We start from the raw sequence: 25,889 nt of genomic DNA, 5'->3' as shown, positions 1-25,889 counted from the left end.
CTCCGAACCACTGCACCACCAGGGAAGGCCCTTCCAGAACCTCTTTTACAGAGAGCACCAGCTAGTAAGCATGGTGAGTCACAAAACTAACATGCACTCTGCTTGAAGTGGTTTCCAAACTGGACTGCTAGTTATTAAATTCAAATTAAATAGATAATTAGAACAGTTTAGATTAATTCTGGGTAACTGCTTTTCCTCAAATAATTAAACATTAAACTCGTGTGGGCTCCATCCCTCCCCTCCTTCACCTAGATTATTAGAAACAGAATTCATCCTTCATATTCATTCATTCAACAAATACACACTGGGGGTCTATTATGTGCTGGGCATTGTGTGCTAGGCATTGGCACCAAACAAGACAAAAGTGAAGTTTTCCCCTGTCCCCTCTCACATCTGGCCTTTTTCCTGCAATAGTCAAAGAATTACAGCATTAGGGGAACCATCGGTGATCCTTCTGCCTAGAGGTTGGGCTAGATCTTCATACACCCAACAAAAAAGCTATTTATTTTTCCATCTAATTTATTATCTGCTTTATTACTAATTATAGGATGTAGGCTCAACTAAAGTTGAATCCCTGACATTCAGTTACAATATTCATTATTTTTAGTCCATCCTGACTTCTGGCATTCTATGTTAAAAGGAATCACATTAGTGCTTCCAATGAACTACAAAGAAAAAAAATGCTTATGAAGTTAATCAGAAATGTTATATTGAATTAAGCATCATAGGTCTATCTCTAATACATGCAAAACAAAACACTGTAGTTACTAAAGTAGAATCTAAACTTTTAACCTACTAGAAAATCATCATCCTTTCTCTTCAGTATTCTCCAACTCAGTACCTTGTTTTTCACTCTAGGGCCCTTGTTGTGTTCTGTAATTACAGTGTAGAAGTCAAGAATTCAAACTCTGAGCCTTGTATCCAGGTTTAAGTCTTGGCTCTCTATATCACTAGCTGCAGGACATTGTATAAGTTACTTAACCTACATGTGTCTCTTTCCTCATTTATAAATTTGGGATAACATTACCCAATTTATGGGGTTGTTGTTAGGATTAGATGAATATAGGTAATTAGGTTAGAACAGTGCCTGACACCTAATAAACACTGTTACCTGGGACTATTATTGTAATTATTATTTATTTGCATAGTGTTTTTGTCTGTTTCCTTCCACAAAAACATAAGCTCACTGAGGGTAGGCAGCATGTCTCTCCAGTTCATCCACTATATATGTGATGCACAGTACATGCCCATGACAGAGGCTGTGCTCAATAAAAGTCAGTGAATGAATAATCTCATTCCCTTCCAAAATCTACTTGAGTGATTTTTTTTTAATAGGCACTTTCTCCAGTACCACCGGTATTTCATATGTAACCATCTCCAGTTTAGACAGACTGTACCAAATTCCCTTATTAGAGCTTTTATTAGTAAGTTCTATGTTAACATTTTCACTATTCTAGAGGGTTAGCTACGAATACTGTCAAGTCTTCACATTTATCTTAATTTACAGCATGAGCCCTCTGTGAGACGATGTCTAAGTGGTGCGCCTTATCTCTGCTCATTATAGAAATGAGAGACGTTTCCATCTGACTCATAACGTGGGAAGGAATAATGGAAAGAAACATCAGTGGGACAAGCGTTGGGCCGACGTCACTTTAGGAAGAGCAAACCAAACTCCAACCAACAGTCAGTCCCACTACGGGCAGGAGGTGGGTCAGGGGGGTGGGGGGAAGGAAGATTCTTTTGGAGACTGTACATCGGTTGATACTCAGTTGTTACAAGAGTTTTATGCTGCCACATGGAGGGGACTGGCTGAGTGACAGAGTCCATGGCGGTTTAGGGGTTTGCTCTCCACAATGAAGTCCACTGCATACTTACTTTTCCTGTTTATTCCTTTCAGAGGAGGTGCCATTATGCCTGTGCTATTGACTAAAGGTCTGTTGACTCAAGGTGGGAGGCTGTTTGGGTCCAATGGCCAAGAAGGGCTGATAGTGAGAATTACCTGCAGCATCTGATGTAACACACATACAGGACACAGCTTTCTACAGTTTCAACTTCACACCATTTCTAAACAATTGGGAAGTGGGGGGCAGACAACCAGTGTCCCCAACATAGCAAGTATAAAAATACTAGGGTCGGAAGCAATGTAAATTTTTTTTTTTTTTTTTTTTTTTTTTTTTTTTTGCGGTACGCGGGCCTCTCACTGCCGTGGCCACTCCCGTTGCAGAGCACAGGCTCCGGACGCGCAGGCCCAGCGGCCACGGCTCACGGGCCCAGCCGCTCCGCGGCACGTGGGATCCTCCCAGACCGGGGCACGAACCCGCATCCCCCGCATCGGCAGGCGGACTCCCAACCACTGCGCCACCAGGGAAGCCCGGAAGCAATGTAAATTTGATTCTTTGAAAAAGCTTTCAAATTTTCTCTTGGCCCTGAGCTAGAATCAAGCTGTGACGAAGTGAGGATACAGTAATTACTTATTCCAAAATGAAACATTTTGTTTTGAGTTTATTCATTCACTTGGCAGTTGTTCTCAGTCTTTTTTTTTCCTGCCTGATGTGCATGAGAGGATATACACTGTTCTTTTCTTAACAGCAGGTGAATCACTGACTTAATTTCCAAAGGGATTCTGGAGGTTTTAATCCTGTCCCCACCTTTTCCCATTTTTTTTCATATTTCTTACTTCATGTTCCTGCCCTTTCCACCTTATCCAGAATAATGGGTATTTAAATTCCAGGATATCAGAGCTAAATAACTGCCTTAATTTTTTTCAAAGAATCAAGTGGCATTTATTTCACCTCTGCATCTTCAAATTACTATACTTATTCAACAGAAATCTGTATAACACCGTCAGGGGCTTTGGGGTTACATAAAGAAGTACAACCAGCCTCCTCCATCAAAGGAGCATATATTTTAACTAAGGAGACGTGAAATATTTGGGAGGAAATTAACTAACAATGTCATCAATATAAAAGATGTTCCAAGGAGGTCATAAAATTGAATGCTACAAGTTACTAGTGACACTGGTCGCATTTAAAGACACATCATTTCCACTTTAGTTCACCAGATTTTATCCTTGCGACAAGTCTCTGTAATAATTTTCATAATTTCTATGTTCAATATAGGAAATTGTGGATTAGAGAAGTTGCATGCCTTATCCAGATGGCATAGTTTTTAAGCGGCAAAGATGGGTCTCCACCCCAGGCTTAACTTCAGGCTCTAGACTGCTTTCTAACACAGGATGGAGAGCTTGTGGGTAGGAGTGGCTAGTAGTGGCCAGATGAGGCTTCCTGGAGGAGGCTGGGAAACAACCTGGCTCCCTGATAAGTCCACAGGATGGTTCAGGTAGAAGGTAGGGATGGGAAAATAAGGGTGATCCTGATTGGAAGAAAGGTGTGAACAATACATGGAGGTGGGAACGTAATGGGGCAGTGTACACTGTGCTGAGGGCTCAAGGCAGGTGCAGGGGGACACACAGCAGCAGAAGCCAAGCCCGACTGGGGAAAGACTTACCCGCCAGAGTTGAATTTTTCCTAGGTAATACCAGGCTTTGAACAAAGAAGTGACAAGAGAACAACTGCATTCTTTTTTTTTTTTTTTTTTGCGGTATGCGGGCCTCTCACTGCTGTGGCCTCTCCCGCTGCGGAGCACAGGCTCCGGACACGCAGGCTCAGTGGCCACGGCTCACGGGCCCAGCCGCTTGGCGGCACGTGGGATCTTCCCAGACTGGGGCACGAACCCGTGTCCCCTGCATCGGCAGGCGGACTCTCAACCACTGCACCACCAGGGAAGCCCAACAACTGCATTCTTAAGTGGATTAATCTTGGTGTTGGAAAAGACATAAATCATTGGAATATAGCAGAAGGAGCACTGGATGTGGAATCAAAAACCCTGGGCCAGATCTCTGTTCAACCACTTACTAGTTTTAGGATTTGGACAAGTCATAGCGCCTCACTGCCCCAGCTTCCTCATCAGAAGAGAGCATATAGTTTTTTCTGAGAATGAAGTAGCAGACATAAAAGCACTTTTAAAATTAGAATGTGCTACACAAGTGCAATGCACTATTTCACATGCAATATGGAACAGAGAGGGAAAAGTCTTAAGGCAGAGACTTCAGTTGGTAAGTTACTGTACTGTTCAGAGAAGATGATAGGAGTCTGAAGTAGGGCGATGGTAGGAAAAACTTTAAAGAAGACTCAGGATTGGAAGAATACTATAAAGCAACAGTAATAGAACTGGACACTGGTTTTTATCATGAGGATTGCTGAGGAAGGAGGAGGTATACAGTGCCTGAATGGAGGACGGCAGCAACGGGAGTCGATACAAGGCTGGGAGGCAGGGTGAGGGGGCAAGTAAGATTTCCGGACAAGTAAAAATGACCACCAGGCACACCAAGCAATGGAACGGGGGGCGGGAGGTGGCAGGGCTAGTGGTCGAGATTTAGGCCTGGACCTTGTCCACCATTCTGGTTCACTGTCTCCCTCAGGTGTCGCCTCCACATGATTTCAAGTGCTCAAAACACTTGGGCGCTCTGGGCACTCTGCCTCCACCACCACCCCCCTAGGCCACATCACCATCTCCCCTCCCCAGGACCACCCTGATGGCCGGTCTACAGTCCTCCACACTTCTCTCCCAGTGCAGCCCACTGCCATCTTCTAAATATGTGCATCAGACAACGTCACTCCCCGGCTTAAAACCTCCCAACTACTTTCTGCTTTCCATTGTGCGGAGAACTTCGTCTAAGCTCTTCACTCTAATTAAGGGAATTCTACACAATCCAACCCAGCCTCCCTTCACATCATCATCTCCTACCATGTTCCAGAAACACAGACCTATTCTCTATTTTTCAAACATGCCAAGCTTATCGTCATCTCTGAGCCTTTGCACTAGGTGTTTACCTGGGGGGAAGAAAAGTAACACTTACTGAGTCCTTGCTAGGTATATGCATTTTACACGTCTTAACTCACTTAAGCCTCCTATCTCTATATAAGGTAAATACTAAGTCCATTTTATAGAGTTGCCATATGATCCAGCAATCCCACTCCTGGGCATATGTCCAGACAAAATTATAATTTGAAAAGATACATGCATCCCAATGTCCACAGCAGCACTATTTACAATAGCTAAGACATGGAAAAAACCTAAATGTCCACAGACAGATGAATGGATAAAGAAGATATGGTACATATATTCAATAAGTGGTGCTGGGAAAACTGGACAGCTACATGTAAAAGAATGAAATTGGAACATTCTCTAACACCATCCACAAAAATAAACTCAAAATGGATCAAAGACCTAAATGTAAGGCCAGACACTGCAAAACTCTTAGAGGAAAACATAGGCAGAACACTCTTTGACATAAATCACAGCAGTATCTTTTCTGCTCCATCTCCTATAGTAATGAAAATAAAAACAAAAATAAACAAATGGGACCTACCTAATTAAAAGTTTCTGCACAGCAAAGGAAACCATAAACAAAATGAAAAGACAACCTACAGAATGGGAGAAAGTATCTGCAAACAAAGCGACCGACAAGGGATTAATCTCCAAAATATACAAATAACTCATGCAGCCCTATGTCAAAAAAGCAAACAAACCAAACAACCCAATCAAAAAATGGGAAGAATACCTAAATAGACATTTCTCCAAAGAAGACATACATATGGCCAAAAAGGACATGAAAAGATGTTCATCATCACTAATTATTACAGAAATGCAAATCAAAACTACAAAGAGGTATCATCTCACACCAGTCAGAATGGCCATCATCAAAAAATCTACAATCAATAAATGCTGGAGAGGGTGTGGAGAAAAGGGAACCCTCCCCTACACTGCTGGTGGGAATGTAAATTGGTACAGCCACTATGGAGAACAGTATGGAGGTTCCTTAAAAAACTACAAATAGAGCTAACATATGATCCAGCAATCCCACTCCTGGGCATATATCTGGAATAAACCATAATCCAAAAAGATACACACACCCCAATGTTTACTGCAGCACTATTCACAATAGCCAGGACATGGAAGCAACCTAAATGTCCATCAAGAGAGGAATGGATAAAGGAGATGTAGTACATATATACAATGGTATATCACTCAGTCATAAAAAAGAATGAAATAATGCCATTTGCAGCAACATGGATGGACCTAGAGATGATCATACTAAGTGAAGTAAGTCAGACAGAGAAAGACAAATATCATATGATATCATTCACGTGTGGAATCTAATTTAAAACAAATGATGATACAAATGAACTTATTTATAAAACAGAAACAGACTTACAGATATGGAAAACAAACTCACGGTTACCAAAGGGGAAACGTGGTGGCGAGGGGAGGGGATAAATCAGGAGCTAGGGATGAATACACACACACGACTATATATAAGATAGATAACCAGCAAGGACACACTGTATAGCAGAGGAAATTCTACTCAGTATTCTCTGATAACCTATATGAGAAAAAATCTAAAAAAGAATGAATATATGTACATGTATAACTGAATCACTTTGCTGTACACCTGAAACTAACACAACATTGTAAATCAACTATGCTTCAGTAAAATTAAAAAAAGGAAAAAAAAAGAAAGGCTAGGTTTTTTCCACTGATGTGAACTTCCAGGTCTCTGCACAATGACTGTAAAGTGCTCTAAAAAATCCAACCATATTGGATTGTTTAACGCATTGATACTGTCTCCATCTGTGTACATACATGATTACATCTGTTATAAAGTTAACGAAAATGGTTCAGAAAAAGAAGAAGATATGGTACATGTATACAATGGGATATTAGCCATAAAAAGGAATGAAATCATGCCATTTGCAGCAACATGGATGGACCTAGAGATTATCATGTTAAGTGAAGTAAGTCAGAAAGAGAAAGACAAATATCATATATCACATATACAGAACATAAAATACAACACAAATGAACATATTCTATGAAACAGAAACAGACTCACAGACACAGAAAACAGACTTGTGGTTGGCAAGGGAGAGAGGGGGTGGGGAGGGAAGGATTGGGAGCGTGGGATTAGCAGAGGCAAACTAGTGTATACAGGATGGATAGACATCAAGGTCTTGCTGTGTAGCACAGAGAACTATATTCAATATCCTGTGAGAAACCATAATGGAAATGAACATGACAAAGAATGTGTGTGTGTGTATATAAATCACTTTGCTGTACAGCAGAAATTAACATTGTAAACCAACTACACTTCAATAAAATTATAAAGAATATATATATATGTATATAAAACCACAAATAAAGCCCATTTTACAGATGGGGAAACAGACTCAGAAAAGTTAAGCAAACTGTCCTAGGGCCCTACAGTCAGTAAATGGCAGAGCTTGGATCTAAATCCAGTCAGTCTGGCACTGGAGTTTACACTCTGAAGTACTTTCTAACCTGTTGGTGATTTTTTTCTTTGCTGGGATGAATTTTCGTACTTCGGATCTCAGCGTAAATGTCACCTCAACAGAATGGCCATCTCTGATTCCCTAATCTAAAGTAGCCATCCAGTCCCTTGCTGTTATATCACCCTCTCCTTAGCCATAAAACAGTGCCTGGCACAGAGCAGCACTCAATAAATATTTGCTGAATGAACAAGGATTAAGAAAAGTTTGTTACAATTACTAGAATTTTGGAGCTGTAACGTACCTTTGAAATAATATATTTCAACTTCCTCTTTTACATCTGAGAAGAGTTATTAACGAGACATAGTGAATTGCCTAAAGAAATTAGGCATGCAGTGGTAAAGCAAGGACTTGAGTGCGGTGCCCCTACAACCAGTTCTGTGTTAATCTTACTATTTGGCTTCCAAATTTAAGAGACTTTTGATAGCATATCTGCAATCAAATTGTGATGATAGAAGCCATGTTTCATGCTTAATTAAGGGAAAGACTCAAGAAACTAAAACCCATGGATACAGAAAAACTGCTCATTTTATGTGTAGGTTTATGTCTTTGAGTGAGTGAAACTGATTAACATAAATGACTGAATAGCTAAAATGGTATTTTATCGCTCTTTGACGTTATTGCCAAGAGAAAAGTTGCTAAAGTTGCAAAAACATAACTTTGTTCCTCTACTTTAATATTTACTTAAAATAAATGCCAGTCTTCAAACTCCCAGTCCACCCAATGTCCCTGTCGTCCAGCTTGTACGTACAGCTAGGCAAAGCTCAAGCTAAACATCGCAGACTAGGCTTCGCATGTCCAGGATTATCAGTATATTCCTCTAACTTAATCTGACCCCGCCATATCTCAGGGTGCACGTGAATTCTCCTAATAAGAAAAGTACTACTGCTGGCTTTAATTTCTTTGGGCAAAGCTGTTTTCATAGAGAACTAGAGTGAGTACCCGACTGACCACATAGCATAAAGAAGGGTGAAGTCAAGGCAGAGCTGAAGAGGAACTGCTACTTGAGCCATCTTGGTTTTTATAAAATGTGAAACAGGGCCATTATTTCCACTAAATGGATAAAGGTAGATAGCCTATGGCTGATGAGTTTTTACAAAACAATGAAAATGTTTGAGATCTCAGGATTCCAAAATCTAAAAAGAAAACTCGACAAAATATATTAATTATTCAATTATAGCTCAACAGAAATCAATTTTAAAAATAAATTATAATGTTATGGGTTGTGGGTACATTTTAACATGTTTGATGTGATGCAGTGTGAGGCTGTCAGAAGAGAGTTTAGAAAACCTAGGAAATTCTCTGAAAATAAAAAAGGCCTAGAAAAGCAATACACTGAAATAAATGCAAGGAATATTTGCCATCTATGTTTAAAAGTACATCTACAAGCAAGATTAATCCCCTAGATTAATCCATGCACAAGGAAATTACATTGATCTATATTAGAAATGAATACCAGAATTATATCTAGGAAATAACAGTGCCTAACCTTTTATATGTCCCTGGACGTCTTTCTTCCAAGACATATACTTGTTTCCATTTTAAGGACAAATCTGTGGCCGCAATACTGTCAAATGAGTTGAAGCCCCATGATGGGGAAATTTACAAACTGCGGCGAAGCTGCTTTCCTAGAAAATCACTAAACTGTAAACATATATAATACTAATATGTTCCAGGAACTATTCTAAGCTTCATATATATTATATAAATATATATACTGATATATAGCTATATGTAGACTTACATATATATATTCATATATACTAACAACCACTATATAAGATAGCTAATATTATTATCTCTCTTTTGTAACTGAAGAAATGAGAGATTAAATAATTTGTCCAGGATCCTACTCTTAGAAAGTAATGAAGACAAGTTTAAACCAAGACAGTCTGGCTATGCCGTCTTTCTATACCAAATTATATAAAACCTGAACCATGTCTTATTTCATTTTGATTTATCACAGAATTGTTCCCATGACCCACCAAGGTAATTCTCTAGGCTCATCAGGGGGGCAAATTTTTGCTTATTAGCCACATTAAGGAGAACGAGATACCATATGGTCAGTCTGCCTTTAAATATTCTATTAGTCTTTAATTATGAATGGGGGGCATCTCAGTTTTTTCTAATTGTAACAGTTAAATCTTTAAAAACCAAAGTGATATGACCTTCTACCTGAGCCCAATCTAACACAAAAACATTCCAATCAACTGTGTATATAGCAAACATATTATTCAATCACAGATTCTATAGAACTCAACAAAAACTAAGTCCTCCATCATTTACATTCTATTGATACTTCGGGAACAAACCTACCTGCATTTTCCCCCTTTTGTTATCTAATAGAAAATTTAGAGGAGGCATGACAAATCTAATAAAGACTGTATGTGATGGTAAAAAAATTGACAACTTCCAAGTTCTCAAGTTTAAAAATTGAGTCAGGGGCTTCCCTGGTGGCGCAGTGGTTGAGAGTCTGCCTGACGATGCAGGGGACACGGGTTTGTGCCCTGGTCCGGGAAGATCCCACATGCTGCAGAGCGGCTGGGCCCGTGAGCCATGGGCGCTGGGCCTGCGTGTCTGGAGGCTGTGCTCCGCAACGGGAGAGGCCACAACAGTGAGAGGCCCGCGTACCGCCAAGAAAGAAAAAAAAAAATCTGGTAAATTAATAAATTTGCCAAATAAATAAAAATTCTAGAAAACTAAAGTCACAACAAAATCTTAATGCTGAAAAGAAATTCACGGATCAACTAGTAGCAAATAGAAGGTTAGAAAAATTAAATGACTTGCTTCAAGTCACAAAGCTAATTAATAACAGAGGGGGAGTAGAATTCTGCTCCTCCAAGACTAGAGGAAAATAAAAGAAACTGCAAATGTAGAAGGCAGATATGGGGGTGTAAGATAATTCTGGAGATTATTACATAAGTGTACATACACGCCCACATGTAATGTTGAGAATATAAACTTGTCACTGGATTTTGTCAACGGTGAGGAAACATGCCTCAATGTATGTATCTATATATTTTTGCACGTATGCCTAAATTTGCTGCTTGTCATTACTGGATGATGATGCCAAAAAGTTTAAAAGGTCAATAGCTATTTTTAAGATTACTCTTGAACAAGACATATGGCACTAGTTTTTACTTGAAATCTTATAGACAGCAGCCATTACATTAGTAATTTGATCTTGCTTTCACTTGAATTTTCTTTTAGAGGTATGAAATGAGAAAGCAGAATTATTAGAGTCTGCATTTGTTTTTTTCCCCCCAAAGAGAAGAATATTCATTTTAAATGCTTTCTTCAGTTTTTTAAAGTTATATTTAAAAACTGACTATACACGTATGGACATCAAGGCAAAGAATACAATGAAGGTTATTAATCCGGCACGTAACCCATGACTGCTGAGATAAAGCACGGTGCAGTAAATAACAACTTCTGTAGTTGAGAAAATATGTGATGTAGTGGAAAACCCAGCAGGCCAGGAATCAGAAGACATCCTATTCTTAGTCTTCCTGCCTACAAGTTATATAACTTGAAGCCAATCATTGACACCCAGCCACCAGCCACCTGATGGAGCCTCAAGTCAGCCTTTGTGAAATAAAATCAACCAGCCTTCTCTCTTCCTAATGCTGATAAAGGGATAAGCAAGATCATGAATGTGGAAGTCCTCTGAAGGTATTTTTGAAGGGAAACATGCAATTTCATTTTTTAAATGAGTATTTAACAGAGTAGTGTTGATGACTACTGGCTGCACATTTCTCTTTAATAAATAACTGACTGACTTAAAGGACCTTGAATTTACCCTGGACCATATATTTTCCCAGCTGATCATTAACGGTCAGGCAGACGTTATTGCTTATTTACTGCATTCCCACAGAGATTGAAGGACTCAAGGTATTATTTTTAAAAGGATGAGAAATTTTTTTGCTCAAGGTATAAATTTTTTTGCTCAAGGACTCAAGGTATATTCCAGAGAAGGGTTCACACATTTTAAAAACACTGAATCACACTGATGGGGTAAAAGACCCGCAAGCCATCTACTTTACCCTTTTTCTCACATCAGCACTGACCTTAAATGTATTGACCTAAGAGTACTAGGGGGAAAAAAAAATCTCTGCTCCTTGCAATATAAAAGTAAATCCTTATTTCACATAAGAAAAGATGTAAATTACCCTGGACATTTTTCAGTACTATTGGTTGTTTATCTTGTATACTACAAACAAGCAATCTATTTCTATTTTTGCAACCATTTGCAGATCTAAGGTTAGTACACTGCCATCTCTTGAGTGAAACCAAGATCAAAAAGCACCCTTTCTAATTGCTTACGTTAAAAAAAATCAAGGCTTGACGCATCACTATTACCATTAACCAGAGTAATAAACTTTACTCTACCTTCACACAGAATATTGGGAGGAACACTATGTATGGGTCATCTAAAATTATACACCACATTATTCCTGGAAAAAAGTAAGAGAACAGCTAATAGAGAATTTGTAGTATCATCTTCAATATGTATATTTGATTTCTTATGATTCAAACTCATGTTCTTAGCTGATAATAAAGGGAATAATAGATTTCAGCTTACTATTAGATTTAATTATATGTAATTGCAATATTTGGCCATTTTGAACTAGAAAAATGGCAGTTTTATATGGTTCGACCTATACTTCTATTCATCTGAGCAAGGGACAATGGTAATGCAGAAATCTTTCTGCACCAATGTGGTTTTTTTCTCTCTGAAAAGCAATTGATTATTCTCTTGCCTAGTTCAGAGTTTCAAATGGAAAAAACCAAAATAAATTTCAGTTCTATTTTAGCTTCTGTAATCCTAAAGATCGATACTTTGTACACTTCAGCTTTTTATCCATAAAAGTATGAGAGTACCAACTATGCTTATGGATTCACCCTGAGAAATAAATAATTGAGGAATATACTTTTTGTATACACACAGAATTTAATATACAAGTCTGTCATCTTCTATACAAAAAAATCTTGGCTATGAGCAAACAAAAAAGATGTAAAACTAAAGGATTTAAATGACATGGGAAACATTATAATTTAATGTTTTGTAAAAAAAAAAAAAGGATTAAAAAGGTATATAAAATGTAAAACATAAAATTTACAAAACAACATATACATAAAAAGAAAGCTGAAAGGAACAGACAAAACATTTTAAGTTAGTATTTCTGGTATTACCTAGGATTACTGGATGATTTTTCACTGTATACTTGACAACTTTACAAATTTTTTTTCAAATGTCTACAATTTTAGGGAAAAAATCTGTAAGTAAAAATTGGACTAAATGGGGAGATATGTCATTTTACTAAATGAATGACTCAATATTAAATATTTCAAACTATACCTGATTAAAACTAAAACTCAATGGGAAATTTTCAATCTAGAAAAATATTCTGATGTTCTGGCAGAATATATGCACATAATTATCCAGGAAAATCCTGAAAAAGAAGAATTAAGTGGAAGAATACCACTCATGACATTAAAATAGAAAGGGTATGATACTAGCACCAGAGAGGCAGATACATTCATGTAGGGGAAGAGAGCCCAGATAAGGCTAAAATATATCTAAAAATTTGATATAGTAATGACAAAAGTGACTTTTTGAATCACTTGGCAGAGTGTGAATTACTCTCTAGGTGTTTGATTAGCAGGCTAATTATTTCAGTGAAAAATTACATATTTTAAAATTACATTCTTAAAGCATATCTTATTCCAAAGTAAATTTCACTAGAATTCAGTAACTAAATATTTTAAAAATTATAAATATGCTATGATAAAATATAGGAGAATATTTAATAACTTTTAGATTCCCATATCATACCTTTTCTAATATTCACATATACACAAGATTTAATTATGAAAATATGAAACTGAAAAAATATTGAGACAATATAAGTAAATATTCTTACAACCTTGAGACAGAAGGTCTTTTATGGATAACATCAAACCCAAACAACACAAATTGATACACAGGATTAATAAAAATTTTAAACTTCTTTATGGCAAAAAGAATTATGAGGTTTAAATGTGAATTATAAGCTGGGAGTATTTCTAATATATAACAGTAGATTAATAGTTGTACTACAAAAGGAACTCTTACAAATTGATTACCAAAAAAAACCAAAAACAAAACCCACCAGCTTAGAAAGCCTGAAAAAAGTAAAAATGCAATTTACAAAAGAAAAACTATATGGGAAAAGAGGTTTTTAAATATTTTGAACCTCACAATAATCAAATAAGCAACACTTTTTAACAAGAAATAATATTCTATTGGCAAATATGAAAAATAATAACATCAGTATTAGAGAAGGTGTGGGAAAGGGGAGACATTTAGAGGTGGATGCTCCAGCATGAACTGGTACAACCTCTCGATGAAGAAAAACTTTGATGATACAAATATCCTTTGACTAGTCAAGTCTACTTCTAAAAGTACATCCAAAGAAAATAATCAGTGACGTGTGAAAAATGTATGTTCAATAATAGTCTCTGCAATGCTATTTATAGGGGAAACAGTTACTGAGTGGTGATTAAGAGCTTGGAGGTGAAGAACTAGTCTGTCTAGATTCAGATTCCTGACGCTAACCTCTTCCTACCCATGTGACCTGCAGCAAGTTTAACTTTCTGTGCTTCAGTTTCTTCATGAGTAAAGTACAGACAATAATAGTATTTGCCTCATAGGGTTTTAAGGACAAAATTGGCAAATAAATGAAAAGCACCAGAACATTGCAAGGAACTTAGTAAGCACTCAATAAATGTTACCTATTATCATTGCTGAGAAAAAAATTGTGAAATGCCATTTATAGGGATGGCTTAAGTAAAGGATATTGATCAAAAGATCAGAACACTCCGAGGTCATTAGAAATGATGAGGTAAAATTATAAGCATGGAAAAATGCCACAGTAGATGACATTACGTTTTTAAATAAGGGTTACAAAGCAGGAATATTTTACTACCTCGTCTTTAATCAAACAAATATAAATATATATGTGAGCATTCAGAGAAAAGATATGGAAGCACATAAGCTGAAGTACAAACAATGACTGAATGTGGGTGTAGTATTATGGATGATTTTCATTTTCACCCTTATACTTGTGGTTTTGTGGTACAAAAAAAACCTATTCTTTTTAAATTAATGTTACTTTTAGAATAAAAAATAAACTTATACCCATTTTGAAAAAAAGGCAACTGGAAAGTCAATTAACACAATTAGAAGTGATGGGTGATCGATAACACAGAAGTACAGGCAACGAAGTAACCGTGGGAAAGGGCTGGTCCGGGTTTCAGCAGAGAAAGACCAAACTTTCCACTCACCCATTCTTTAATTGCCAAAAACAAGTTTATGGAGGATGACGATAATATATACAATTGTGCTAAAAATTACATGAACAACTTGCAGTTCATAAGTAGATATGTCAACAGGTTATATATGTATAAATATGTGAGACTAGGGCTTGGGCTTAATTTTTTTAAAAGATCAACTATCTACATTTTTCAATCCAAATGACCAATTTCCCAAAAGTAACATTTGGGCTACAAACCAAACAAAGCTTCTTAGTAGCAGTTAGCAGATAAGATGACAGCAACATTGTAGGCTTATCTGGTTACACATCCTGTTTATGTTACAAATTTAGCTGATCTCATCTAATATTAACTGATGTCCAAATACCTAATTATACACACACACACACACACACACACACACACACACACACACACACAGATCACGTAACCACAGGTTATCAGTTAGTGACTTGGTACCAGTAACTTACTGTGTTATTTTTTTCAACATTTGAAAGAGGCCAATAGCAGCTTTAAAACCATTTTTATGCTGTCTCTAAGCAAAAACGTAATATTTCGGATAGAAGCACATGTGGAAGGCCTTATCATTCAAAATTTAAAATTGATTTATCTCTTTAAGCTTCAGAAATACCTCTATTACTGATTACCTTATTAACACTGAAACATTTGTTTTAAGGGATAGGATTAACTTCCTGATCTATAGACAAAAGGCAAAGGAAGCAAAGGGATGAAGCAGAGTTTGATCAAAATGGCTTACTTATCGGTAGCAATTAGCAGATTTGTTTTAATTACTGGATATTAAATTTTGATGTTATTGATATTATTAAATGATGGAAACTGAGTCTACACAATGAGTTTAGTGCAGAGTGTCAAGAATATTAAACAACCAAAAAAAAAAAAAACCTCAGCTAAAGCATCATTAGGGGGTCTTTGGTCTCTTCATCAATGTCTATTTAACAAATAGATTTTTAAATTAATAATAAGTAAGAGTAAATACAAATATTTAGCTTTTTCTAACATCATTCTCACCTTTGAATACTTTTTCTCAAAGGAAACTTCAAACTCAAAGGACTCCTATAATAATGCCGGGGAGGTAAAATGTTTACAGTGAAGTTGCTGTTTATGAGGAAATTAGGTTCCAAAGTCAGCATGTAAAAAAGGAAATCATGCATAGCCAACATTATTCTTTAAAATTCTTAAAGTACAACACTCTCACCATAACTTAAGAAAATAGATTTCTTCCTGTATTGGAGCAGCCTGCTGAGTCCTTAGGTGCACAGTGCCTTAGAGAATATTCTCAAAAAACAAACACAAAAACCCGAGACTGTGGCAAGGATGGGGATGTTGGTGCATAACTCTGGAAGGAGGGGACAGGTCAACATGGGTGAGGAAAAGAGGCAAGTGGGGATGTGAAACAATGAATAGTGTGCATAGCTATTTTGCAAGGAACACCAAGACACACAATAGTTTGTTTGAAAGATGCTTTTTCTGTTTGATGGCTTGGAATTCAGCAGGTGGGCTGCAAGGAGAGAGAAGCCATGGCATGCAGTATTCCATGGGAGGGTGAAAGAAGGGATCTAGCTGGTTTCCTCCCAACTCCTGTTCTGCATTGCTATGGTTCACTCAGAAGGACTTAACTGTTCTAGACTTTCAGGCTACCTTATCCAGCCCCTCTGGCAGCCCATCAGGAATTCAGATCCTAGTCCAGAGTCCAAAAGTGATGGGGGAAGCTCTGGGCAGGCGGCTGGTTGGCCCAGCTGCAAGGCAGCAGCCAAGGAGAAGGATCCAGCATTCCCAAGGCAGCTGAACAGTCAATCCCTGGTGGCAGATTCGTCTGGGAGGTGGACAGTGCCAAGACAATATGGGGAGGTCACAAGATGTGTGTCTGATAATTTGAAGAAGTTGGTTTGTATTTAGAAGTTTTACTGGACAAGAAAAAATATCTTCTTTAAATATTAAAAGGCATACTCAATACTGTATGATCATAATATATGTAAGAAGAAAGTGAAAACTAAGACAACTGAGGTAAAAAAAAAAAAAGTCATGTCTCTCATCTCACATTTCTAAGGAGCTCACTTCATTAAGCGGTATGATGGGCAAAATGTATAAAACCTGATCTTTCCCTTAATGCAATTGTAAATGTGTTCAGTTAAATGTACACACATTTCAACACCACTTTACCAACTGTCTACTATGCACCAGGGCTTTCTCTTATAGTCTCACTTAAGCTTCAAAGCAAACTCTATAGGTCCCATTTTACAGAAAACTTAACAGAAAAATAAATAACACAGAAGGTCGCACCTATCAAATGAGAGAACAAGGACTAGAATAACATTCTTTTATTATGTCATGCTATCCAAACCACTGAAAATCCAGTACCCATTTTAATAATTATCAAAACTTAGGAAAGCAATTGCTTCTAATCTCTAAGAATAACATTCTTTAGGAGGACTTGTACTTGTCTTAGAAACTAGAATATTAGGGATCTCCCTAGAAAAACCATATACAATTTACAGTCCAAAGTTTGCTGAATTTTTCATAGAAAAATATGTATTACTGTACCATAGTATATTATAAAAACATTATTATAACATTATTATACAAATATAGTGGACTTTGTGGGCCTCACATGCCCCTTCACACTAGAAATATTCATTACCCCAGGTGCCGAGAGTGTCGCCTACCTATGGCTCATAGCCAAGTCCCTCCCCTAAGATTACACCACCTCCCTGGGCACAGCTCACTTCCAGTGACTGATGGAGATGGGGTAAATGGGCCAACTTCCTTGACTCAATTTAGGGTATCTCTGAAAAGCCATCCCAGCTTCTAAGTAATGCTGGGACTGAGTGAGGCCTTTGTTACCACTGTATAGCAGTTCAACTTCTGCCTAATCCTTCTTCCCTCTATTCCTTACAGGTATGGTTCCAAAGAGCACTACCCAATAAAACTCCTGCTTGAAACCTCAGTCTCAGGGCTTAGAACTTGGACAATCCAAACTATGACAAGAAGAGATACAATAATATTGAATGTGATTTGACAAAATGAGACTGAGAGAAAATCAGAGTTTTAAATGTGTTTACTAGGGGAAAAAAGAGAGCAAAATAAATAAATATCCAACAAGAGGGGAAAAAAAAACAAAAAAAAACCCTGAGGACCTAATAGGAAAATGGGCAAAAACACGAACAAACACATCGAGAGAAAGATACACAAATAGCCCTTAAATATAAGATGTTCCACTTCATTTATAATAAAATAAATGCAAATTAAAACTATGTTAGCACTAGCCATGAACAATCTGAAAATAAAATTAAGAAAACATATTTAGAATAGCATCTAAAAGAATACACATTTAAGAATAGATTTGACAAAAGAGTATGAAATTTGTGCTCAGGAAACAATAAAACATTGTCAAAAGAAATTAAAGAAGACATAAGTACGTAGAAAGACATCCCATGTTCATAGATTAGAAGATTCAATATTGTTAAGCTGGCAATACTCCCAAAATTGACCTACATATTCAAGAGAATTCCTATCAAAATACCAGCTGGCTTTTTTTTTGCAGAAATTTACAATATGATCCAAAGATTTATATGGAAATGCAAGAGGCAATCTTGAAAAAGAAGAACAAAGTTGGAAGATGGACATTTCCTGATTTCAAAACTTACTAAGAAGCCATAGGAATCAATACAGTGTGGTAACCGCATAAGGATAGATATATAATAGATCAATGGAATAAAACTGAAAGTCCATAAATAAACGCTAACCATATGGTTAACCAATTTCTGACAAGAGTGCCAAGACAATTCAATGGAGAAAAACAGTCTTTTCAACAAATGGCAATAGGACAACTGCACCCAAAGGAATGGAGCTGCACTCTTTCCTTACATCACACAAAAATTAACTTCAAATTAACTCCATAGACTTAAGTGTAAGAGTTAAAACAATAAAGCTCTTAAAAAAGTCTTCATGGGTTAGGCAAAATTGTCTTAGATACAACACCAAAAGCATAAGTGACAAAAGAAAAACTAGATATATTGGACTTTATCAAAATTAAAAATTTTGTGTTTGAAAGGACACAATAAAGAAAATGAAAAGGCAACTCATAGAATAGGAGAAAATATATGCAAATCCTGCATCTGATAAGGGACTTATATCCAAAATATAGAAAAGACTCTTACAATTCAATAATAAAGACAAAAAATCCAACTAAAAATGGGCAGATGACCTGAATGGACATTTTTCCAAAGATACACAAATGGCCAATAAGCACATGAAAAGATATTCAATGTCATTAGTTATCAGGGAGATGCAAATCAAAACCACAATGAGATACCACTTACCATGGAGACTCTAAAATTCCTCTGAAAGGGTAAATGTAATAGAAATATGGAAAAGAGGAAGAAGCCATACAAACACCAGAAACAAACTCATGTATGTGTAGGAAGTTAATATGTGACTGAGTTGGCATTGTAAATTAGCAAAGAGATGTACTGCTCAATGAATGATTTGGTAACAATTAGCTATCTACTTGAAGAAAAATCAAACTGGATCCATATGTGATAGATACAAAAATAAATTCTAGGACCTCCCTGGTGGTGCAGTGGTTGAGAATCCGCCTGCCAATGCAGGGGACACGGGTCTGAGCCCTGGTCCGGGAAGATCCCACATGCCGTGGAGCAACTACGCCGGTGCACCACAACTACTGAGCCTGTGCTCTAGAGCCCGCGAGTCACAACTACTGAGCCCACGTGCCACAAGTACTGAAGCTCATGTGCCTAGAGCCCGTGCTCTGCAACAAGAGAAGGCACAGCAGTGAGAAGCCCACACACCACAAGGAAGAGTAGCCCCCGCTCGCTGCAACTAGAGAAAGCCCGCACGCAGCAACAAAGACCCAACGCAGCCAAAAATAGATAAATAAACTAGTTAATTAAAAAATAAATTCTAGATAAAGTAAAAACCTAATCATAAAAGCCTATAAATATGACAAAAGAAAAATGTTTTGTAATACCTTTATGATATTATTAGTATTAAGCAAGACATTATTAGTATTATTTAGAAATATTAAGACCTAAATTCTGATAAAAAGAGGAAGAGTTGACACATTAAGTAAATTAAAATCAAAACAATTTATAAAGTACCATAAATAAAGCTAAAAGGCAAACAACAGAATGGGAGAAAATGTTTGTAATCTTTATAATGGACAAGAGACCTAAAGAACTTCTACAAGGTATATAAATATTTTGTCATTAAAAGTTCTAGTGTTACCATAAAAACAATCAAGCTTCACAATATATGCATCTTAATCCCATTTATATTTAAAAATAGATTTATGGGACTTCTCCCTCAGTCCAGTGGTTAGGACTCCGCCCTTCCACTGCAGAGGGCAGGTTCAAACCCTGGTTAGGGAACTAAGATCCCGCATGCCACGCAGCATGGCCAAAAAAAAAAAGATTTATGGCTATGTTCAAAAAGAAGAAGCAGGGGACACTTCCCTGGTGGTGCAGTGGTTAGGACTAGGTGCTTCTACTGCAGGGGGCACGGGTTCCATCCCTCATGGGGGAACTAAGATCCCTCATGCTGCACAGCGTGCCCACCCCCCAAAAAAGAAGGATACGTATCTACCTGTATGTATTTTACTGATTTTACCTCTAAAGAGAAGAGGTTGGAATGGGAGGAACTAATGGATGACATTTTTATTCTATATACCTCTACATTGTTTGAATATTTTACAGTGATAATATTACCCAATCATCTAAGTTTAATAACCCATAACTGGAAGTACATGTTGAAAACCTGGTAATTAAGAGTCACCAAGAAGCCCAGCATCCAGAATACCAATCATATATTTTTGGTATATTCCTTCCAGTTTTTATATATATATATTATTGTATATTTCATAACACTATCATTCTGTATCTAAAATTTATAGCTTTTAAAAAAATAACATTTCATGAGGATTTCCCCTTTTCAGAAAAAAATCCCCCTCTACTGACCATACAATGTATACATTGTATTCACCTAAGTTATTGAAAAGTATTTCATTTGCCTTTCAGTGGTTCATGGTGAGAGACCTGTCCTTAAATGGCAGGCTTTCTACTGATGATTTTTATAACAGTTATGGACTAACTGTGGTCACTGACCTAACTGTGATCACAGGAACTGAAGTAACTATTTTCTTGTCCTAAATTGGCGAACTTCAAGTTCAAAATAAACCATCTCTCCCTCTTTGGACTCAATCAGATAAATGAGTACAGTACTTAGTAAGTTCTTAATAAACACTACCTGCCATAACTATTATACTCTATTTCAGTGAGAAAAGTACCTAATAGTGACTTCAAAATCCAAAAGTTTAGGAATACACATCAATTAGTAGATCACACCAATGTGAATGTACTTAATGCAATTGAACTGCATACTCAAAATGGTAAAAATGGTAAACTTTATATTATGTTTATTTTACATAATAAAAAATCTGAAAAGCTATACTGATTAAAAGACCATATAACTCATTTCTTACTGGATATTATGACTGACTAATTGAAGCAGGTTACCAGAAATTCCAGATCAAGCCCAATCCAACAAGTCAGCAATGAAGTATGATCCGTATGTCATTAGATAAGCATTCTATTTACAAATTCATTTTCACCTCTTCTAGAATCTAGGGTTTCAAAATTACTGAACAGTTTTCTACTTACCTTTATTTCTTACACGTAGGTCACCCAAGGTTTACTCTGCAGATAAGTGTAAAAAGAACAAATACAGTCTTTTTACTATCACAGGGCTCCTGAATAAGATGTTACTGGAACCCATGTCTGAGATAGCTACTCACAGGACCCTAACATATCTTATGCCATTATTTAAAATGTAAATCTCTAAGGTTACAAGGGGGATTAGTTATTCAAGGTAGAATTTCTCTCCACAGCCACTATGGTCTAAGCCAGAGTTTATATTTAGAGTCATTCTGACAACTGTAATATTACTAGTTCCGGGCAGCTGAATGAGTCTGTAGATAAATGGAGTGGATAAGCAGATATACTATTTTAAAAAAAACACAAAGAAAACTTGCTGAGAACTTCTGAGAGCTTTAAAGTGTGAGTGGTCTTTCTTTCTCTCTCCTTATAAGTAGAAGGAACATGTCTGATATCAGAGGTATTAATAGGGGAGTTAAAAGCAAAGTCTCTGGTTTACAAGATCATAGTTCATGCATCAATGATTAAGGAGCTTTAAGGAATAACAGGGAAAATATAAAGTTTTACCAATATAGCACCTACCAAGGAGACTAGTTTATTTCTGGTCTATTCCTAGAAAATAAATAAATGTAGCTGAGGTTACATTTTTCTCTCACTGACATATTCTGCTTGTTATTTTCCATCTATTAGCAATGATTTGAACTTTATCACTATTAAAAAAATTACTATATCAAACTCCTTCCCTTTTTTCTAATCAATGTTTAAGATTAGATTTTTTTAAATGTCCATTTTAATGAAAGTAAAACTCATTTCCAGAATTTTAAATAAGGTTGTTTGAAACATTACAAATTACAGTTTCATAAAAAGGCATAGCTTCCTTCTTCAAAATTGGGATGAAAAAAAGGCTAAAATGCCCAATACCAAAAATGGAACTTCTCCAACATAAATTGGTTGACTTTTTAGTCTGAAGTATGTTTCTACATTGCAGTGATTTCAGGCAGTTTTAAAGGAAAAGGCGATATGTGATGATATTAACAGCAAAACTTCAATAACTTACTGAAAGCAATTTGGCCCAAATACAGTGGCGAGATTGTGAACATTCATGCGGTTCTGCACATGGTGCTTGGCTACTTTTGTCAAGAATTGGCAAAGGTACTTGAGGAGGCAGTAGTGGGTGTCTGGCAGCTCTTTTATTAAGGCTCTTAAGCTACTCTCCTGAGCATCATTTCTGTCATCTGGAAAGAAAAAAGAACAAAAAATGTTCTCAGGCATATTTTACAGTAACAATAACAAAGATACACAGGTACAATACATTATAACACTTAATTCAAAAAATCATTCCCAGGGACTGAGATACAGCATTATAAAGAGGCATTTTTGCCTTTTCTTTGATCCTCAAGCATTTGACTTTAAAGAATAACTAACTTATTCAAGACATCCTTAAAACCACAAGCTTTTTATTCAGTGCATAAAATAGGTTACTATTTCAATTTTGTGTTTTCATGACACATATAAAGATAATGGTTGGGTTTTTATTCATAGTGGAATCTTCCATTTGACTTCTGTCTTCAAGTCTGTTAAAAACAAGAATCTCCTGGTTGAATAAAATTTGATACAAGAGACCTTCCAGGATTACCATGAGTGATACCAAACTTAGTAATCAGGAAACTGTGCACAGAGAAAACTGAAGGAAACTTTTAATTTTTACACAGCTTTTTAATCGCCCACATCATATAGTTTAGAATTTGATACGTGCCTCATACAAAAGCCTAATAATCTTGTATAAAGCCAAAAATATCCAACGATGTGCCAAAATTCACAGGCAGACATGTAAAAAGTTCTCAGTTCTCAAAGATTTGTTTGTTTTGTCAATATTTAAATACAGTGAAGTTGCTACCTTAAGTAATTTTGTATACTACTTTCTATCAGAGGAAAATACAAATCTTTTACAGCGAATACTTAAGGGGAATAATGACAATCCATTCTTTAGACGGATGTGTAAGAGAATAAAAATTTAATCCAGTTATATTTAACACACAATGGATTCTTTAATTTAGATAGGCCAGCTGCTTTAGCCAGTCAAGAGTATAAGAAACAGAAAAGTGAGGCAAATAAGATGCAAAGGAAGAGGACTGATTGTTAACACTGATTAGTCAGCATTACAAGATACATAGGTAATGTGCCATCACAGGAAATGAAAACACAGAAAACACACAGAAAGTCACAGACTGCTACTGAGTGTCTGTAGAGCACAGGATAAGAATGCAGGCTTGGGAGCCACTTTCTGGGTTAGGATCCTGCTTTAGCCACCTACTACCTGTGTGACCTCAGACTCTTCACTAAACTGTTTCCTTATTTGTAAGTGGTAATAGTAACTATCCAGTAGGGTTGTGATGAGGATTAAATGAGTTGACAGTTGTAGAGTACTTAAAACAGAGTGGTTGACACATACTAAGTGCTATGTTAAGTATTTGTTACATAAACAAAATCACTTTTTGCTTTACCTTCATTAATTTGGTTTTATGAGCACACTGAGGTTTTAGTGAAATGTCTTTTAATATGAACCCTAATCCAAACCTAACCTTTATGAATATTAGAATAAGTGATGCTGTCAAAAATAGCAATGCCAAAAATGTGTAGATTTCAATCTTTGGTAGAATCATACTGGAGAACATTCTATTTATGATTAGGATAATTATTTCTTGCTGATCACAAACAATGTGATTCAATAAACTATAATGTTTAGGGCAAAAGAGATTTCTTGATTCTAGAAGTTTTTCATATTAACTTGTTACATTTAAAAAAGATATCATATCCAAATACTTTGATAATCCATAAAGCCATGTGGTATGTTGCATATGATGGCATTATTTTCCACTGGACTATGATCTTGCCTACCAGGAATACATAAGAAATGGAAATAATTAAGTTTGGAATGATTAAAAATGAATTGAAGACTACCCATTTCTCATGCCTTTATATCACATAAATATGAACTAAGAGAAAATGTACTCCTATTTTTTTTTTATGGTGACTCATCCAAAGTGAGTCTGGATGTTTTCATGGGTGTGTGCTCTCATTCTAAAATTGTGGATTAATTCCCAGCATTTCAGGGTACGAGCAACAGCTTTCCAACAGCCTTGACAATGCACCCCTGCCCTTCTTTCTGGCTCTGAAATGAAACCTCAGATCCTACGGCAGGCAATGTGTGAAGACACCAGATCAAAAAAATATATTCAACATAGTTAGGAATTTATGACATCTTTGAAAAAGAAGCAGTACTTTGATCATACTTCTAATATTCTGAAATACAATGAATAATTTCCCAGGAAATAAAACTGACAAAAAATGGGAAGGGAGACATCTATTCAGAGAATCTCCAACTTAACAAAATACCATGAAATCCTTTACGGCATGAATGAAAGAATCACTAAATATGTTTTCCAAAAGCAAAAATAAATATGAGGGAAAACACAGATCTATCTCCTTCTACCCAAGAGCATTTCTGCTGCCTCTGACGGAAGACAAATTCACTGGTTCACTCGCTGGGTGAGGACACGTGTGTCTTCTACTTGGGCGGCTCTGACAGCAGCACATCACGTTTGGACCTTAAATATTCATAATTTACCTCCTGAATTTGTTCAAATACATCGACAGTGCTGTCAAGACCTTACTTTATTAGCGTGACATTTCTACTCTCCTCTTTCCATACTGATTAATTACGTACTACCGTAATACTGAGAATCTGCCATGTGCACTGCGTTTCCAGAAATATGGGGTAAATATCACCATTACTGTCTGACTACAGCAACCCCACAGACGAGATTTCCTATACGTAAGATTAATAACTGCTCCACACGTTTAGAGGGGGACTGTGGAAGAATGCCCAGCGTAGCACTCAGTGGGGGAGTGTGGGTGTGAATGTGCCTAAGGAGATGCCTTCTGATGTTTTCCAGAAGCAAAATTCATAATAATTATTATTGCTTGCATTACTTTCTGATTCGCTGGTACCTAAATATAATAAGAAGTGCCATATTCATTCATGTTCTTGCATTTATATTGGTTATGACAATGTCTCCCTCAACGTCTCACATCATAAACAAGCGTTAGCCATGCTTCTATCTTGGGTACATTGATTCCTAACGTATACTTATGGCACACTGTGTGTGATGTTGATCACATGCTGTCTGCGTGTCTGACTGTCTCTAACACCAGGAATATAGCACTGAACAAAAGAAACATCATGCTTTTATGAAGCATATTCTACTTGGGGGGAGACAGACAAAAATCAAATAAATTTTTTTGATTTATGCTATGAAGTGCTATGAAGAAACATAAAGCAGTGTCGGGGGGACTAAAGCAGAGCGATGCAGGAGTGAGGGATGGCAGGGAAGGCCTCTTAAGGAGGTAGTGATTGTGTTTACCTTATCAAAGTCGAGAAGGCCTCTCAGCTGTGGTGACAACCGAGCAGAGCTGA

The 25,889-nt window shown here is 36.7% G+C and overlaps 1 protein-coding gene across 1 annotated transcript in view; it reads right to left on the bottom strand.

The window, feature by feature from the left end:
- The window catches only part of FAM13A (family with sequence similarity 13 member A), a gene marked incomplete at both ends in the record, with an annotated part of 327,001 nt that overhangs the window by 244,805 nt on the left and 56,307 nt on the right, over positions 1–25,889 (bottom strand). The window contains 1 exon segment of the mRNA XM_079717737.1: positions 22,470–22,647. Within this exon segment, the coding sequence (XP_079573863.1) occupies positions 22,470–22,647 (178 nt within the window).

Source organism: Hyperoodon ampullatus, assembly GCF_949752795.1.
Source record: "Hyperoodon ampullatus genome assembly, chromosome: 1".
NCBI lineage: Eukaryota > Metazoa > Chordata > Mammalia > Artiodactyla > Ziphiidae > Hyperoodon > Hyperoodon ampullatus.
Note: the sequence above shows the minus strand (reverse complement) of the source record. Positions and strands in the feature narration are given on the sequence as shown.